General features: G+C 44.6%; 2 protein-coding genes across 2 annotated transcripts in view; one reads left to right on the plus strand and one right to left on the minus strand.

The window, feature by feature from the left end:
• The window catches only part of LOC115531590 (caskin-2), a 39,638-nt gene extending 36,054 nt beyond the window's left edge, over positions 1-3,584 (plus strand). The window contains 3 exon segments of the mRNA XM_075074169.1: positions 353-360; positions 1,176-1,397; positions 2,095-3,584. Coding sequence (XP_074930270.1) covers positions 353-360; positions 1,176-1,397; positions 2,095-2,179 — 315 coding nt within the window. The 3' untranslated portion in view covers positions 2,180-3,584.
• Positions 3,585-3,684: 100 nt separating this feature from the next.
• nherf1a (NHERF family PDZ scaffold protein 1a) lies at positions 3,685-19,179 on the minus strand. The gene is given in 8 exon segments (XM_030340498.1): positions 3,685-4,750; positions 5,034-5,150; positions 7,372-7,412; positions 7,960-8,113; positions 9,912-9,928; positions 9,931-9,972; positions 9,975-10,080; positions 18,415-19,179. Coding segments are annotated over 8 exon segments (1,062 nt in total). The 5' UTR covers positions 18,865-19,179; the 3' UTR covers positions 3,685-4,615.
• Between the last annotated feature and the right edge of the window lie 208 nt (positions 19,180-19,387).

A 19,387-nucleotide genomic window follows, 5' to 3' on the forward strand; every position in this document is an offset into this window, starting at 1 on the left:
CTCTTTGTTTTCTTGGACATACATTGGGGGTTATTTGGTTTTATTAACTGTTTTTGATAGATAACCAGATGATCTTTAGAAAATGAAATGGTTTTGTGATTTTCATAGAAGCGACCGGACAATAGCCCAATTCCTGATCGATTCCCGTTTGACAATATTCAATGAAGATATCAATTAAGCCCAATGATCTGGGTGTCACATGACGCAATATAATATTTTTGAATTTCGGCATCCAAAAAATTCATGCAAGCGTGAAAACTGTCTTTGCGTTAAAGCAATATGATTATTTTTCTTGTTTGATTCATGGCAGAACTATGAGGTGAAACCCATCCTTTGTCGCTGTGTCACCCAGATTGATATGTAAAGCAAGTTCTCCACACTTTTCGTAGAACTGGATTTCTTTGATGACAGTTTTCTTGTATTCCAGCCTCTTTCTTTACAAAAATCACAAATCAAAAATCACAAAACCAAACTCTGTGTAATCCTGCCTTGAATCTCTGATTTTTTACTGTGATTTTCCAGTGATATTTCCTCCTTCATTTAAAAAAAGGCATGCACAGAAATTCAGAGAAATTGTATAAAGATTTCTGTAAATATGATTTTGTTTCTTTTTGCGTTTTTGTTTCTGTTTAAAGAGTTTTAGATGTTTTCGTTTTCATTTCTTGAAACGGTTCGGAGCTGTATATAATAGAATAGAAAGCTTTAATTGTCATTATACACAGTACAATGAAATTCAAAGAGCAGATCCTTAAAAGTGAACACATAGTTAGCACAATATAAAGACTATACAATAAAAAATACACACTAAAGAACCACAAACAGACAACAAAAACATTTTGAGCACAAGAGTCCTAGAGCGTCTAGCAGCATATTGAACGATGGAGGTAGGTTATGTCTGGTGGTGCAGTGGTCAGTGGAATATGTCAGTGCAGTTTATATTAGTGCAATTTGAGTTCAATATGGTGGCAGCTTTGGAAAGAAGCTGTCCCTGAATATGTCCCTCTAGTCAAGCACACTTGAATGTATCAGACTCTATTTTCCTCTCGCTTCATTAAGGACTCAATTCTATTTGTGAATCAATGACTTTATTTTCGCGTTCGTCCTGAAACCGGCTGTTTAATTGGCTCCACCGTCCCTGTGGTCTCACTCTTCTCTCTGCTCTCAGGTCCGGGTAGTCCACCGGCTCTGAACATCAAGGCAGCAGGAGCGTCACCTTCACCTCCTCCTCCTCCTCCTCCTGCTCCTCGCCCTCCTCCACCTCCCCTCCTCCTCCCCTCCAGCCTGGCGTTCCCCGGGGCCCTCCTGGCCCAGAGGAGGCTTGAGGAGACCAGCACGTCGCTGGAGGCGGCTCTGAAAGAGGTGGAGACCAAGCTGGCTCAGGACGGACACGTCGAAGGGTAAGAAAACAAACCAAAACAAAATCCTACTTCTGTAGCCAATTTGGAAGTAACTTACTTCTAAATTAGGTTCCCTTTTTATTTTGCCAGCGAGCTAAATGTTTTTAGAAGTAACTTTTAAATTACTAATTTTAATTTTGGCACTGAGTTTATTTGGCCACTGTCCACTCACGATCATTGAGTTTGTTTTTTGTCTCTATTTTCCACACACTGGTGGGAAATGGTCTCCGGGTCAACGTTCACATGAGTTCCTCAGATAAGCAGTTTCCACAGTCGACCAGTTTTGTTTATTTGGCATCTCACATAGTCTGCCCACGCCCACTTCTGTGTTCCTCTTCTCATTGGAGCACAAAGGTCCGATCAAATCGACGTTCAGATGTGCTCATGTGTGTGATGTATAAAGCCCAGCATAATCATTGTCCTATCCTTTTATCCTTCTATACATTTATTCAAACCATTCCTTCTGTTGGACTCAAGGAGTCTGTGAAAAGTATTAAAAACATTTCTTTGTTTCCAAGTATTAAAAAACCTTTCCTTCTGTACGACTCCAGAAGTCTTTGTTTACAAGTAATAAAACCATTCCTTCTGGTGTACTCCAGAAGTATGTGAATACCATAGACACTATCACCATTCCTTCTGCTCTTCCAGGACCAGTGCACCGTGAACAAATTCTAACCCAATTCCTCTGCTCTTCCAGGACCAGTGGCACCGTGAACATCCTGGATGACATCGGCAACATGTTTGACGACCTGGCCTTTCAACTGGACGCCATGTTGGAATAGCGACCGGTATGTTCACATTGGGGTTCACTATCTTCTTGTAAAAGAGCAAAGGACCACAGGGACACTGGGCTGAGGGAGACACTTTCTGAAATGCACCCTCCGGGGCACAGAGGTGGTAGTATTGACTCTTCAACTTGAGCACTTGGGTTTAAGACAGCCAGCACGGAGGGTGCAGCTGTCTGAACCGATAAAGGGAACACGAGGGTTTTGTGTTGTTATGTTGTCCGTCTGTTTGTTATCGTGTTTTACCTGTACCGTTTAGGTCTTTAGGTATAAAGATGTATCGTAGTTTGTCACTGGGTATGTCTGCGTTATGTGCGGATATCTTACTGTAAATAAGTTAAATAACTGTCTATATTTATACGCAGATGTGTACTGGCTGTTGTTACAAAGGGACTGTCTATGGATGAGTTTGAACAGTCAATATGGATAAGACTGAATAAGTCAAGACATTAATATGAATTTACATTTTTTTTGGGATGTCCGGAATATATTTTGTTTGCTGCTCTGTCATATGGAAAATATATATGCAAATTAATATCTGTATAGCACCATATAATACATGAACTGTCATGTGTTGAGATATTTTATCTTTTTTTTTACCAAAGATAGTCATGCCTTTACTCACTAGGGGGCAACGTATTTAGTCCAAAGAATGTGTGCGTGTACGTGGGAGAGACGTGCTCACATGATTGTTTGAGACAGTGTGTGCACTTGCATGAGGGTCAAGATGTTCTTTAAGGCGATATCTTTGTAGGTGCTACTGCTCTGTGATATGAATACGATAGACAGAGGCATCTGGCTAACCTCGAACATGCTCTCTGGGAGGGGTCACTGAGGTGGGGACTTAGCAATGGCTTGTTCACCTGAAGGCCATCTTGGTTCCATCCTCATTAAGTTTCTCCTCCCAGCTCGGTTTTAGAACCAAGATGGCCACCAAGTGACCAAGGCCCATTGGCCAATTTCCCATTCATTTCTCAAGCCAATGATTATTCCAAATACAGAGTTTATTATTTATTGAAAGGTTTCCATGTCTGTGTGGTTATGTTCTCCTTTAGGAGTCCAAAGAAGGGTCCTGGACGAGTATGAAACTGTTTACAAAGGTTCCGCACAAAATCCACTTTCATTAATTTCCTTTGCTTGATTACTCTACTGTCAAACAACCGAAGAGTGAGTGTTGCAATGCTTCAGCCTGACCAACTGCAATATTCGTTTTGTGATTGAAGTCCATTCTATTCCCCATCAGTTTCTTTTTCAAATCTTTATTGTTCGTTACTTCTAAGAAAAATGTCATGATGCGACCATAAACGCATGTAATTTTAGTTTTAGTTCGGGATGTTAACAAAAAAGATGGCACAACATATGTTTCGGCTGTAATTGATACAAAATAAATATTTTGTACTTATCCGTGTCAAGATTGAACGTCATTAAAGATGAGACATTTCTATAGAGCGGGTGGTGTTGTGTTGATAGGTTTCAATGATACAACCACATGAAAACAAATGTAATTAAGATGCGTTTTTAATCCATGTCAATGTAAGGTGACAGCACTCTTGGAACACAGAAGTTCTCCTTCAGAGCAGACGCTTATATCCCAAGCACTGCTACTCTCCCACACATTCACTTTTTAGTTTAGTTTACTTAATCATTTACTGTATGTACAGAATAAGATTGAATATTAAAATATATACGGAAAAAATAAAAACAAAATAACGTATTGCGCCAATCTACCATCTTGTTGAAAGGTTTTCGGGAATTCATTTTCTAGATCGGGATTCCTCTCTTCAACCTATTTCACAATAGTTCCGTACGGGAAGTCTAATTTAAAAAGGCAGTACACTTCCATCATTGTCATTAAACAAAACAAATGTGCAAATTGGCTACATAAGCAAGTATTAAGTGCATTGATCCACGCTAGTTACTTAGCCACCAATTAGAGAAGAAAACCAAGACAAGCATTGTATTATTGATTTAGAACAATCAGTAGGTATGCAATCTGCGCCTTAGATTCAGGCTTAGACTCCATTGACATTCAATTGACCCCCTCAACTGAAGGAATGTGTATTGTGAGAATCTTCGCAACAATCAGAATGAAAATATCCATCTTGAAAAAAGTACATTCAAAACATATTTTTAAAAAACAGATACAGGTGGTAAGCCCTCCACACGATATGATATGCCCTCCATATGATATGATATCTGATACAAAAATTACAGGAAAATAACACTGTTTCACATTCTACCCTTTTTTATATATATTTTTAAATTATCTTTAGAAATCGTCTAAAATGACAGGTGTGTCTTAATTAGCACAGAGCTGCTAGGTCGAGATAGTGGGAGGAAGGGCGATCGGGCTGTCCTCTCATCACTCTGAACGGATGGGTGGGAGGCAGAGGGGGAGGAAGGGGAGGAGAATGAAGGAGTGTGGGTCATCATCTATAGGTTGCTGAAGAGCTCGTTCCTCTTGCTCCAGTCCATGGCGGGGGCCTTTTTGGCCATGCGTTTCTGGTGGGCCCTCTCCTTGACCTGGGCCAGGGACATGCTCAGACCCCCCGCTGGTGCTGGCACGGCCTGTGGGTAACACAAGAGGAGCGCAAGCACACACTCGGGTCAGCAAAAAGACATTGAACGATCCGTCAACGGTTTAGATATAATCAATCAAACAAATCTGTAAATGTACAAAAACAAATGTTTTTCTGTTTTTTACCCTTTAAACACTGATCTAATCTTATGTACATATTGACGGCAGGAATAAAAGGAGGACACTCCAATGTGCATGGGTGAATTTGTTTTGCATAAAAAATGTGTGCCTGTTCCCACAAAGGTATAAAGAGAAAGGTTTAGGGCTCCGTACGTCCATGGTGACGGCTGGAGTCGTGGCTGGCAGGGAGGAGTTGGAGGAGGAAGAGCTGGACGAGGAATGCCTCAAGGGCGAGGCCGGGTTGAGGTCAGCTGCTGTCTTACTGTTGACCTGCAAAACACGCACACACGCAGATATAGCCGGTGCACTTCTTGGGTTTGTCCACCAGGGGGCAGAATACACCACACAACACTTGAAGGTGTCTAATTGTGCAGGTTTAAAAGTTTAAATATTTGGAGGCTTTACATCAACCAGGAAATTATGAACCATTGAATTATAGTTAGTTAGTCAATTATAATATATGAATCTATTGGAATTTGGAGTCTTTAAACAGATACTTTCTGTATTTGTGCTCGCCTCCAGATCTGCGTGACATCACTCAACGTCTGAGTGATGACAAAGTAGTAAGGGGAACTACTCTTAAAACTTTTGCACAAACTTTGAACAAAAATAATTCATGCTAATCTCGGTGCCAAAAAATAAAACTTGCTCAGAGGCATAAGCAGCTTTGGCCGCGTGAACAACGTGTAGCAAAAAAGACCACCGCTAGCTGCAGTTTATGGGTAACAGGTACAGAATGGCATGAGGACATCATCCCGGATAAGAGCAGCGTGAAGCAACCGGACCCGCAGTTAAATGAGGGGCCATTCATGTTTACAGCTTTGCCACGCAGCACACGCTGGAGCGCTCAAAGGTCTGAGCGCCCAGAGCCCCCGTTCACCGCCCGTGCGTCTTTTGGTGATCGGATCACAAGCGGCCGGCCAAATGTACGTCAGCTCACAATTGGAATTAGAATGCGTCTGCACGTGCGTCTCGATTGTGATCCGCGCTCACTTCCCCGCCTGGTTGCAAATTAACAAGTGCATCATTTCGGTTTTGCAAATACTTTGCTGTCGTTGTTTTTAACAACTGGGAGGCAGCCATGACAATGAAGTTGAAGCAAAGCGATTAAGAGTAGGCAAACTATCGCCGCTCGTGGATGTATACGTCCTTCTTCTGACGCAGAGGACGCCTGTTGAGTAGGCGATCCTTCAAGGTGGCCCGGGAATCATTAGCGAACACACTGCTAAAGGAATGTGGCCATATGCCCAGATCCACCTCTGAATGTGGTTCTAGCGATCGCATCTCAATGTGTCTGGGGTGCATTCACTCCTGTGCTCAGAACTGCCCCTTTTGGATGGGATCACCCAAGACGCAGGTCAATGCTAGGAGTGAGCAGCGCCTCTGAGCGAGAGGGACTCCTTATGTAACCTCGCAGGGCTTTCATTCATTCATTCATGCATTAGGTATACATTTTGTCCTGCGACAAATGGATGACTCTGTGGCACCTTGCTCACACTCCTTTGTCGACCGCAGATTGTGACGTAGGACACCATCACATGCCTTTCGCTAGCCATCTAATTAGCATAATCCACCTCAACCCCTCCCGCTCCGGGTGGGGCCAAATCCGCTTTTCCCATGGTGTGTGTGAGCGCACGCAAGTGTGTACACAAGGGTATTTATAGAGCTTATGAGGAGGAGTAGTTCCCTTTTAAAGTCTGTTTTCGTTTGATAATCCTGGAGATACTCGTCACACACACACACACACACACACACACACACACACACACACACACACACACACACACACACACACACACACACACACACACAGACAGACTATCATATAGTTAATCTGACAGCTTTTAATCATGGTATAGACCAACATGTTGCTCTTCTTTTTTCTTTTTGTAAGACTAGTATATAGTCCCTTTCACAGCCTTAATGCAGTTCATGTTAGAGACTAGCACGTAGTTCCTCTAAAGCGAATGGTCCTACGTAATGCGTCCTGTAACTGCAGCTTCCGGTTTCACATAAACATACTATAGGCTCTAACGGCCTTCAGGTGCTGGACAGTCATTGGCCCGACCCAGTATCCAATGACTGACGTCAATGACTCTACACCCATATTTTGTAACATGACTCTATGGGATATTATGGATAAAATGGGTAATTCTAACACAAAAAATGTAATATTGCATCTCTTTGACAAAAGAGATGGAATATGTATTCATTAGGATGTGACATATTTGAAACCACTCTCTGTGAAAATGGGATATTTGGATCATAACATATTCTGCTGATAGCCAACATGCTTTACGAGCCTTGGATCAGTCAACATACCATACTAGAGTTGGCCCCATTTTAAAGATTAACAGCAGTGCTAGGGTACACCAGGGTCAAACTGGTGGGTTAGGATTTGTGCTACGGTACTGAACCACGTACTGTAATAACCGGTCCTATCCAGTACTGCAGTATATAGAAAAACACCCAAAAGACTAGTATTACTCACCCCATCTGTGGAGTCACGTGATTTGCGTACTGGAAGAGGACCTGAAACCAGAAAAGATATATCAAAAATAATGAATAAGGCACTCCGGGAGTCTGGTTATTGGAGAATAATGAGCTACCGTGGTTGTTCATTATTTTCCAATAACAGGAGAGTCCGATGTGGTTTGTTCGGCTCATCCAACAACGATTACATATCAGTTCCTTTCTTCTCATCTAAAACGTTATGGTTGTTTTATCGACTTAAATCAGCTGAAATGTATTCTTCAGCGGCGCTTTGTGGAAATTGTTTTTGTGTGCTCTAGGAAACATCTGGTGGATAGCGGTTGGATTTGCAGCGCATTGAATCGGTAATGTTGAAAAAAATTGCACTCCCAGTGGGAGTGCTTGTGTGTGTGAGTGTGCGAGTCTATGTGTGCCTGTGCCTGTGTCTATAGAAACATAACGTGTGTATGCGTGTTTGTGTGACTGTGTGAGTGAGTGATTGAACGAGCAAGTGAGTGAGTGTGCGTGTGCGTGTGCCTACGTCTGTGTGTGACTTTGCGTGCGTGCGTGCGTGCGTGCGTGTGTGCGTGTGCGTGCGTGCTCCTACCTCTCAGGTGCTCCTCGGTGGGTAGGACGTTGCAGCTGGTGAAGTAGGCGTCGGCCTCAGAGTCCACCACCAGCATGGAGGTATCCTCGCCCCCGGCTTTGATGGTGGCCACCACCTCCGCATGCTGCATGCCTGCTACTGACATGCTGTTCACCTGGGGGGGGGGGGGGGGGGGGGGGGGGGGGGCGGCGAGAAGATGATTCGGTCGGATTCAACAAGCCAGGACCCGGGTGTCATTGGTCAGAAACCGTACCCCTCAGACACGGTCGGCAGATATAAGTGAGTGAAGTGATCTGTTCTGGTTGACTGCGCCTGCCGCTGTATGAGACTAGCAAGACTGTAGACTAGGGACTCTGGGTTCGGTGCTGGGGATAAGGGGCTAGGCGTTAGGGGCTTGGGTTAGGGGCTACGGGTTTGGGGCTGGGGTTAGGTGCTGCGGTTAGGGGTTACGGGCTAGGGGCTTGGGTTAGGAGTTAGGGGTTATGGGCTAGGTGTTAGGGGCTCAGGCTAGGGGTTAGGTGCTAGGGCTCAGGATAGAGGGACCTTGCTCTAGGATACTAGATGTTGCACGCAACCCTCATAAAAACACGCTTTCTTCCTCATTCCGAACCCAGGGAGTTGGCTCGTTATAATATATGAAGCTTCACAACCTTGAACCTTGAACAAGAAGGATTTATTAACTGAATCTTCTGGGAGGATGGGAAGGGGGGAGGAGTCCGTCATCCCACCAGGACCCCCACGCTCCTGATAAGGTTTACGCTCAGATCAGTACCAATCAGACCCGGCCCGGGCACACTGGCCCTCTGAGGAATTCTGAGTGTGGGAGGAAAATCTGTGGCGGGAACGCGGTCAGGAATCTCTCACACACACTAACTCCCACTATCCCCGGCATTGGAAACAACGGAACTCCCTATACTTGCAATGTCCTGTGTGTGTGTGTGTGTGTGTGTGTGTGTGTGTGTGTGTGTGTGTGTGTGCGTGTACGTGTACGTGTACGCGTGCGTGTGCGTGTGTGTGTGTTGGGTGTTTTGGTTGTGTGTGTGTGTGTGTGTGTGGGTGTGATGGTGTGGTGTGTGAATGTTTGGTGTGTTCAGTGTGTATGTGTGTGTGTTCAATGTGTGCTTGTGTGTTTGGTGTGTATGTGTGTGTGCTTGTGTGTGTGTGTGTGTGGGTTCGGTGTGGGTTCTGTGCGCGTGTTCTGTGCGTGTTGCGCACGCTTTGTGTTCTGTGCTTGTGTGTGTGTGTGTGTGTGTGTAAAGTCCCGTTTCCTCCTGTGAGAACATATTCCAGTGCGATTGTGCTCACACTGCACATAAGTTAGGAGGAAGAGAATGCACTCTGCTCCACCCTGCATGTTATTCAGCCTGCACTGTGACACACCTCTAAGTGGATTACTCTGTTTGGTGTGTGTGTGTGTGAGAGAGAGAGAGAGAGAGAGAGAGAGAAGAGAGAGAGAGAGAGAGAGAGAGAGAGAGAGAGAGAGAGAGAGAGAGAGAGAGAGAGAGAGAGAGAGAGAGAGAGAGAGAGAGAGAGAGAGAGAGAGAGAGAGAGAGAGAGAGAGAGAGAGAGAGAGAGAGAGAGAGAGAGTGAGTTTGCATGGGTGTGCTTCTGGAGAATCCTCACATTATGAAGACACATCAACACACACTATGACACACAAAGTATATATTGGACCCTGCCCCCTATCCACACTTTACAGTCTTTGTTTAAGACACTTCCGATTATTAGTTACAGAATGCATACTCAGCAAGTCATCCAGCCGCGTCAGTCGGCCAGCTAGTCAGTCAGATGAGCAATCTGACAGTCAGTCTGTCAGCCAGTCATTAAACCAGTCAGAGAGTCATGCAGCATGTCAGTCAGTCAGTCAACCTGTCAGTCGGCCAGCCAGTCAGTCAGTCAGTCAGCCAGTCAGTCATTCAGCCAGCCAGTCAGTCTGGGTGAAGGGGTGTTACCTGCAGGATCTTGTCTCCGGCAGCAGGCCGGCCCTCTGGGCGGGGGAGTGGTCGTCCACGGCCGGATGAACTGGCCCGGTTTGGACTTTTCGCTGTGCAGGTTGAAGCCGTAGCCGTTGGCTCCCTTTGCCATGTGACACAGACGCGGCCGAAGCCCTTCACTCGCCTCCTGCAGGGACAAACATCAGCCGCGTGAAATTATAATATAAACACTAGAAGATACTTTAAAGAGCGCTTTCATGAGCTCAAAACACTTTTTTAATCAAAGCAACACTAAAGCTCATTTACAAAACAGAGTGAACTCATAAAGTCACGTTAAATACACAACCTTGTTTGTTATGAAAAGATGACACACAGAATCTAGATGAGAAACCAACATTGTGTATATCTGACTTCCAATGTCAGGTGTCAACTTCACTATTGAGACAGAGAGGACACTAAACATAGAGAGCCAACACTAAACATTAGGACAGTAAACATTAGGACAGTAAACATGAGGACACTTAAGTGTGAAGCACGGGAGGCAAAACCCAGAAGCAGTCTGGTGGGGTCTTGGACAGGAGTTTTGTGTTTATGCTGTTTCAAATTGAATAATCGTGACACCTGTGTGTATTCACAACATGTCAGCTCTTACAGCTCAAAACTGTTTAGTTGTATTGTGTACTCTTGTTTCAGTGTGTTGAGTGTGTCTTCTAACAGGAGAGCTAAATTCAGGAGTTTGCTTCTTCAGCAGTCCCCCGGTGTAGCATCACACCGGGGCAGCAGGCTGTCGGCCACGTAACACGCTTCATGTTCCTGTCGTCGTCACACAACCCTCTTCAGCTTTCTCTGGTCACACAACCCTCTTCCTGTCTAGAGACCGGCCTCGGGATTGATCCCCAGTCGTCTGTTAATGATTGGTGCCGTGCTATTCAAGAAATTTTTTATAGGGCAACCTTTGGTCTTCTCCTCTAGCCACAATCAGCTGAGTAGCATGTCAGCGTAGCAACAGTTATCCAACATGCACTGTTGCTGACTAGCATGTTAGCATAGCAACCGTAGGTCAGCGTGAAGCAGAAACCCCTTCAGGAATTGAAAAGAAGAGTTGGCAGGGTTTCTGAGTCATGGCGGCTGTGTCACAACACAACCCAGTTTCTACCGAGTTCACTCCTCATCATGGGCAATACCGTTTTGCATACCTGGAGATAATGTTGCGTGGGAAACATTTGGAACTTTGCACATAAAGAAAAGAATAAACTGGGTTTATAATGAATGAGTGAACGAATGTTCCCGAATGCAGTTATCTTATCTTGTTTCCACTTCGGCGGTGGCTTGTCGGTTGTTGGGTTGATTGTTATTGACTAACAGGCGTAAAACATATGAGAAATGTACTCTGCAGGACTCACTCTATTGGCAGAAAAACTATTCTTTGGGTTCAAACTTTGAATACTGTACATACTCTAGTTTTCTATTTGCTGAGGTAAAACAAGTCCATTTTAAACTATGGGTAAAGTATAAAAATCCATAGCTTGAGGGACTTTGACCATGCTTGGAGTGTTTAAGTGGTTAGTGGGCAACAGCTATAATGCTGCAGCCATTTTAAGCATAGCGTGCAAACTTCAAGGGCAGGAAAACTGCCAAAAGTAGTTTCTTTCAGACATTTATTGTGAGCTTATGAGTAAAAATGTATTCTAATTGATAAATTCCCCAAGCAAAATTGTGAAACGCTGGTTTGCTTTAATCTTATTTCGTTTTCCTGGGAAAATAAAAACTGACCAGTGAACAGATTTGTCCAAACTCTTTATACACACTGTCATTTTCTCCATATTTTGTCTAGTCATGTATTTCCATCCACTGCTTCAACAATTATTATCCCTTGCATTGCAATAAGGAAAATCTTTTTTTCTTTGCTTGAGGCCAATGATCAAACGCAAGGAACTCTGGGAAGTGGGGGAGGAACTTCCATTGTTGCTCATATATTTCCGTTCCATGAGACTCTTTGAAGGACTTTCTCTCAAAAGCTAACATTGTCCACACGGCTTGGCAAACATTCTATACATGTCACAGATGTTGACTTGGCATCAATTATATCACATCATACTCCTAAATCATGTTTAAGCCATTGATTGACAGAGCCAATGTGTGTACAGTCTTATTTTCACAGTGCCTTTCATCGAAAGGGCCTTGCTGGCAGACCGGAACTGCGACAATACACTTGTACAAACAATACAGACATGTACACACAGCCAACCTCTCCAACACACACTGGATCCACCATGAGAGTCATCAGGGCAGAATGACAGCCGGGTAATCCATTTACCGCCCACTGTCGGGAAGATGGCCCAGAAGCACAGGACGTTACTCTCTCGCTCTCTCTCTTGCTCGCTGTCTCTCGCTCCCTCTCTCTCTCTCTGAGAGCTTGAGAGTCACACCAGAGACGTAGTCTACTCTGCTTACCCTCTCCATAAATCTCCCTTTTCCTCTCTGTCTCCCCCCGCCGCCCCACCTCTCCCTGCACCCAACCATTGAGTACCCAGTCCAAATCCATGTCAGGATTCAAAAGGGCTTTAGACTAATTACACTAATAATAGTAAAAACTCTGTGTCCCAGTGCATGTTGTTTAAATCACCGTGGAGACATTAATGACCGCGGGTTACATCTAAATGACCATGGGATGGGTGCATGGAAAATACACTAGTCATGATAATCCTAAGAATAATCATGATTATTATTCTACATTGTATTTATATAGGGCTTGATAAAGTGATTGATAAAAAGTCACAAAAAACATTTACAAGCATACGAACAGGCAGGAAGAGGGACCGGGAAGCCATTTAAGAAGGTGAAACTTTATGGCATCGTCATTCTTAAGACTGCGGCAGAAATGGAATAAAGTTGCATTGCAGACAGAATCTTGTTTGTTATGAAAGGCACGTCTCATAACAGTGAGTGTTATGAGACGCGGCCCAATTACCCTGGCCAGGGGGCTGTCACACACACACACACACACACACACACACACACACACACACACACACAACACACACACACACACACCACACACACACACACCACAACACACACACACAAATGAATGATTGGGTCTTGCTGTGGGCTACTTGAACATCACATTGTTTGGCTTTTAATATGGTTTGACAGGCTTGGTAAACACTCCCTACGTTTCCTTAATGTTAATGAGACTGATCAAAAGGTTAATTGTTTTACGGCTCGCATTCTACTCCTCTCGTAAAACATGGGCTTTAAAAGAGAAGGGACTTTTGACCAAAAGCAAGAGTTTCCCAGATGACCAGGTTATTTTCTCCTCCATGCAAACACTTTGGACCATTACCCGTTCTATATACGTAAACTTCCGTGCAATATAAATATATTGACGCTACCAAATCATTCCATTTGGACCTCAAACTATTAGTAGCAAAATGTTTTACCTTATCACTTGAAAGCAATCTGTGTGGGGGTCAAGGTCCAGGGACTTGGAGTGAGCAGTAGAGCTGCGATCACCAGCGCCTAACCCTAACCCTAACCCTAACCCTGTTCAAAACAAGGTCTCTAGCGTGGTTACAGAACTGTTTCCAACAAGGTCTCTAGCGCGGTTACAGAACTTTTTAAAACAAGGTCTCTAGTGCTGTTAAAGAACTGTTCAAAACAAGGTTTCTGGCGCTGTTAGAGCACTGTTTAAAAAAAGGTTTACTGGTGCAGTAGGAGCACTGTTCAAAGAAAGGTCTCTGGCACTGTTCTCTTGAAGCCTGCATCTCAATGTATTTGAGGAACCACTACTGCTACACCAAGGACAAGAGTGTGGCTTGGTGTCAAGGAGGCTAAATGCAATTCGATGATCTCTTCATCGCAATGAATAATCGCAATATCTGAATCTCCAACAAAAGTATTGCGATAACACAATCGTGTTATGTGCAATCAAGTAGTACCAGCAACAGGAAGTGGTTACCACGACAATGCTGCTCCTCCCACAGAGCGTGCGTGCATGTGGTTATGCGTCAGTGTGTGTGTGTTCGATAGGGTGCCTTGAGTGAGCACAAGCCAAAGTTAGCAAACACCTACTGTATGGTTCAGTCGTTTCCTCTTAAGACTTATTGCTCTATATAATGTTCACCCTTCACCATATGCAACGGTAGCCGATAGGTGACCTTGGGTGTCTTGAAAGGCGCCTCTAAATTAAATGTATTATTATTATTATTATTATAAAGTCATGCCTCTTTCTAAATTGTGTGTGAGTGTGAGCTAGCACCAGCCTTATTCCCAATCCCCCAAGCCATTGATCTGTACTATGTATAACTGTCTGTCAACTTTATTATCACTGTTCAATTGTCCGAACTGTTGAGCTTGAAGGAGTGGACTTTGAAACAGAGAACAAAAGGCTTGTGTGGGCGAATGTAACATTTCCATATTATGAGTAATCACATTGTTTCTTTGGAATTAATGCAAATTAATAACCTACTAAACAAACCAATATGGGGAGTCAACGTGATAATATATTGGTCATGCCTTATAAACGATTATTTATGAAAGATATGTCATGTTCCTTAGTAGATAAGTGAGGTTTAGGGTTAGGTGTTAGCCCTACTGCTGATTGGCAGTAGGGCTAATGATTAGCAGTTCAGGGTGGAGAGGTAAAACAGGAACGATATATTGGGGATAAGCTGACTAGCTATGAGGGTAACAGATCAGCAGAGACGATAGAGAAAGAGGGGAGAGAATAGAGAGGGGATAAAAAGAGGAGACCGAGAAGAGAGAGATAAAGATAGACGAAGAGAGAAGAGAGAAAGAGAGAGACTTCAGAGTCCCTTCTGCGATTATTGGTGCGGAAATGTAATCATAATCCCTGTCATGGCAGCTTGAAAGACAGAATCTTTGCCACAAAAAAAGCTTTTTAAAGAACAGCTTCCGGCTAAAATAAGGCTTCTCACTGCTGAATGTAATTTGTCATGTGGGCACGGTGTGTATGTGTGTGTGGGGCATGATGTGTTGGCGTGTGCATGTCTGTGTGTGCGTGCGTGTATATGAGTTTGTGTATGCATCTCTGTGTGTGTGTGTGTGTGTGTGTGTCAACAAAAAAGTTATTAAAAAGATTAGTTGTCCATGAAGGTTGTTTCTACAAAGGCCTGTTTGTTTGTGTGTGTTTTGAGAATAGTAAAGAGCAAACGAGGTGATGCAGCAGATCTCTTAGAGAGGGTGACAACAAAGGATTACAGAGTTGGATGGAAAAGCCGTTTTCAGCTCAGGTCTCCGTGACAACCGTCCAGTGGAAGTAAGGTTATTGGAGACTTTCGGCATCATGGGATCGGCTGAAAGCATTTCATTTAAAAAAAAGTCCCACAGAGAAACTTTTGAAAGTCTATATTCGCAATCGGAGTGACTACTATATAATCAAATATACGCACAGGAAATGAGTGTGACTTGGGTATTAATGTCGCTGTCTCCTCTGCATGAACTAACTTTAAATAGTAAATCTCTTTAAAAAGGCAATGATGGGCATTATATCACCCGCACATCCTCTCCAACCTCCCAACAACCCCAGCGACTCCATCACCACATTTATTACGTTATGTCAGAATAAACTTGAGCAAGGGCCAAAGTCAACTACATTTATAGCGCCCACCACCGCTGTGATGTCAATAAAGTTCATGGTCATACCGTTCTGGTAAAATAAATAATTTGAGCATTCACGGTGAGATAAGACCCAACTGGGAGAACTTTAAGGGGGAGGTAAGCCTTGACATGGGATAGCTTGGAAGCTGCGGTGAGTCTGCACTTCTGGGGCAGGCTATACCGTGACCATGTGATGCCCAAGTTGTGAGCCGGGCCTTAAATCCAGTGCACAGCCTTTTGTAGTGAACTGCAAGTCTACTCCATATATAATCCAAATACATAACATTTATGCATCTCGAGCGATAAAAGTCTTGGATAACCATGACTTTAATACAAGGTGGAACAAAGTGGTGAAGGTGGAATTTCGAAAAAGTATGTGTGATTAGCGGAAGTAAGACAGCTTTGAAACGACCGGAGATAAACTCGGAGCACACACTCGCTCCCATGCTTCTCCATTCGGCTGACATTTTCTCTCCACAAGTGGAGACAAATTGCTATTTAATCCTGTAGTTCCCCCCCCCTCTCTGACTAACAGACACACAGATACACACACACGCAAACACACACACACCGTCTATTCTCTCTCTATGCATTAGACTTGGTGGTGGCGGTGGTGGTGGTGGTGGTGGGGAAGGTATTTCAGGGTCCTGGTAGAGGCGTGAGAGTGTTTTCTCTGCTTCCCCCCCCCCCTCCATGCTAGCAACGAACAGCACAATGCCTCATTCTGTGCAGCAGGTTTCCATGGTAACCGGTAGGCTGCTTGGTACCCCTACCCCCTCTTATCCCCATTACCCCCCTCCCCCCTATCCCCCCCCCCTCCCCGGCCTCCAGGGACCCACTCCCCGGGTCCCCTGGGTCAGGCGATACAGCGGGTGAAACCGGCGGTCGGTTTCAGGGCTGCAAAGCTGGGACCTTGTTCGATAATATGGTGATGATGACACCCTGACCCTCCCACCACTTTCGCACCGCCTCATTGTTGGCCCTCGGGGAGGGGAAGTGACAAGCTTCACTCTCCTCTGCGGGCTTGAGGGGACGGAACTAGCCAAAGAGGCAAAAATAAAAGCATGGTTCAGTGGTTGATGTGGGGTCGTGAGCAGTTCCACATTGTTGTTTTTTTGTCCTGTATCGTGGTCAATGTCATGTATCGTCCTATTGTGATAGCCGGAAATGAGAACAATGTTAACAGGGAGCTTAGCCGGGCTGTTTGGGGCTGTAGGGTATGGGAGACTAAAGGCTTAGTTATCGTTGGACTATGACATAACGCTATTTTGGTTCTGGTTCTGGTTTTAGTAAGCGGACCAATCACAGCCCTTGCTGCTGTGTCGCCTCAATGCAAGGTTATCATATTTGGTAGGCGCACGTCAGGCCCTTGCGGTGGACGCAAGGAGGGTCCGCAAGGACGAAATGGGTCTGTAAACCCCCTTGCGTTGGGTCCACGTCCAACCATAACTCTACCTTGAGGGTGGAGAAACAGGGAGACGACTGGATGATAAAGGTTTGCGTGTTTACACGGGTAATTGAAAGTCGCAGTTGTAAGATGCATTCACATTCTGTGTCCATCGCTCATGGAGACGTGAAAGGTGTCTTAGACTTGGCTCAGAGTACCTGGGCAAGGCACTAAAGCAGTACCTGTTGTGGGTTTTATAGCCAGGCTTTGGACTCTGATCTCCCAGGTGGAGTCCTGGAAAAACTAAGAACTTAACCTCCCCAGCATAAAAGCCTTATAACAACCCCTCATAATCCAATCGGAAAAAACAACAACTTGGCACTGTTGGAACGATCTCAGAGAGAAACTGCATTATAATGTTGTTTGCATAATTTATGAATCCTCACAATCTGGAAGGGACTTTGTCCCATTCCAACACAAGAAATATGTAAGCCAATAACTTCCGAATGCCCTTTGCCCCTCTATGCTTAACCAATGTAACAGATTAATTACCCAGTTGCTAAATCATTTTACAACCAACTCAAGGCATGCTGACACTTATTAAAATAAGTCTGCTTTCTTTAACTTCCACTAAATGAGCACTAATAAGCTTTAGGTCATTGTGTCTAATAGTTGTATGTGTGTCTAAGTATTGTCGATGCAGTCAAGCCAGGAACAAGAATGAGGCCATTAAGACAATATTTAATCCATAATTTCTCTCCAAACTACCCTACTCTCTCACTAACTATCATACTCTGTCCCTAACTATCATATTCTGTCACACACATATCATTAGTAGCATTTTGCAAGAGAGAGAGAGTATGATAGTGTGAAGGAGAGAGTATGATAGTGCGTTAGAGTGTTGGGTTTGTGTGAGAGAGAGAGTATGACAATATGGTAGAGAGTGTGTGATAGTGTGGGAGAGAGAGAATGATAGTGTGAGAGAAGGATAGTGTGGAGATGAGTTAAGGATGAAATATGGCCTAAACGACCTCTCATAAGCAAGTGCTACACGGGTAGCCTACCATTGTATAGGTTTATTGTATAGAACTACAGGCATGTCTAATCGGAACGGATGACTCAATGTTTTGTTTCGACCAAACGCTGAGGTTAAACAAAACAGGACAAACCAGATTAGGAACTTGTAGCAGACTTCATACGGAACTGTCATGATATCTAAACCAATAGGAAAAAGTCTGCGACGACACTGCCAGGCCCTGATGAAGGATGTTTCAGTCTGAAGCTCTGAACCTCTGGCTCTCAAATATATCCAAATCAGAAACACTTCTATGGAAATTAGATAGGACTAGCTCACGTATGACATATCTAATTTTGTTGCCTGGTATTCGATTTGCACTGTGGTAAGTTTATTATTAGTAACATGACCATAATAAAAAGATCAACAATAACCATGGTGAGTGAGTGAGTCAGTGAGTTAGAGTTAGATTGTTAGTTAGTCAGAAATTTAGTTACCTTATTGGAGCTAACACTCAGCCTGTGCAGGGGGATCTCTCCGTTCTCTGGCGGGGCCGGGCTGGACCCTCTAGACCCCGCTGCGGACGTCCCGTTGCTCTGGGTGTCCTCCCCGGGCACGGGGATGCCTTCCGTCACATACTCTACGCGGCACTTCAGGCCGTGTTTCTTCAGGAGCTCCGCGGTCTCGTCGTCCACGACGATCAGCTCCAGGTCTCCCACGGTCACCCGGATCTTGGCGACCACTTGCTGGTGGCTGGCCCCGTCTACACTCTCCCCGTTGACGAAAACAAGGCGGTCGCCGGCGAGCAGTCCGGCGGCCGCAGCCGGGGAGTCGGGCTCTACCAGCCGGATGAACTGGCCCGTCTTCCCCTTCTCTCCGTGCAGATGGAAGCCGTAGCCGTCCGGACCCTTCTCTAAAGTGCACCGCTTCGGTCGGAGATTTGACATGTTGCTCGTGTTGTTGTGGGGGTGGTTGTTGTTATTGTGGTTGTTCTGGACTGCTGAGTGTCAAAGTGTGGTCCTCAAATAGTTCTAACAACTTTGCTAAGACGAAAAAAAAGGTGTAGCCCTTAAAAAGTGAACACTTGTTGCGCACTCACTCTGCTTGCAAGAGGCGCCCACTTCCTTCCTGCGCTCTGAATGAAAAGCGATTGACTTTCTGCTGTGGGAGCTTTCAGTCCTCCCAGCTGGTCAGAGGTCCTCCTCCCCGAAACTGTGTTGCAATGATCTTCTACACGGATCACTTTTTCTTTCTTTTGTCTCAGTCCCTGATCAACCGCTAGTCATACGCAGCAACACACACTGTGTTTGAAGTTGATATTCCGGAGGGGGCACTACAACACGACTAGGTTTAGACTATTGGTTTAGTTCTTAATGGTGCCTCTTGCTGACAGATGACAAGACCAATCAGTAGGCTAATCTCCAAGGGACGCTTAACTCACTAAACCTTACCCCACCAGGCCAATGTCCA

This window comes from Gadus morhua, chromosome 18 (assembly GCF_902167405.1).
Source record: "Gadus morhua chromosome 18, gadMor3.0, whole genome shotgun sequence".
NCBI classification, from domain to species: domain Eukaryota; kingdom Metazoa; phylum Chordata; class Actinopteri; order Gadiformes; family Gadidae; genus Gadus; species Gadus morhua.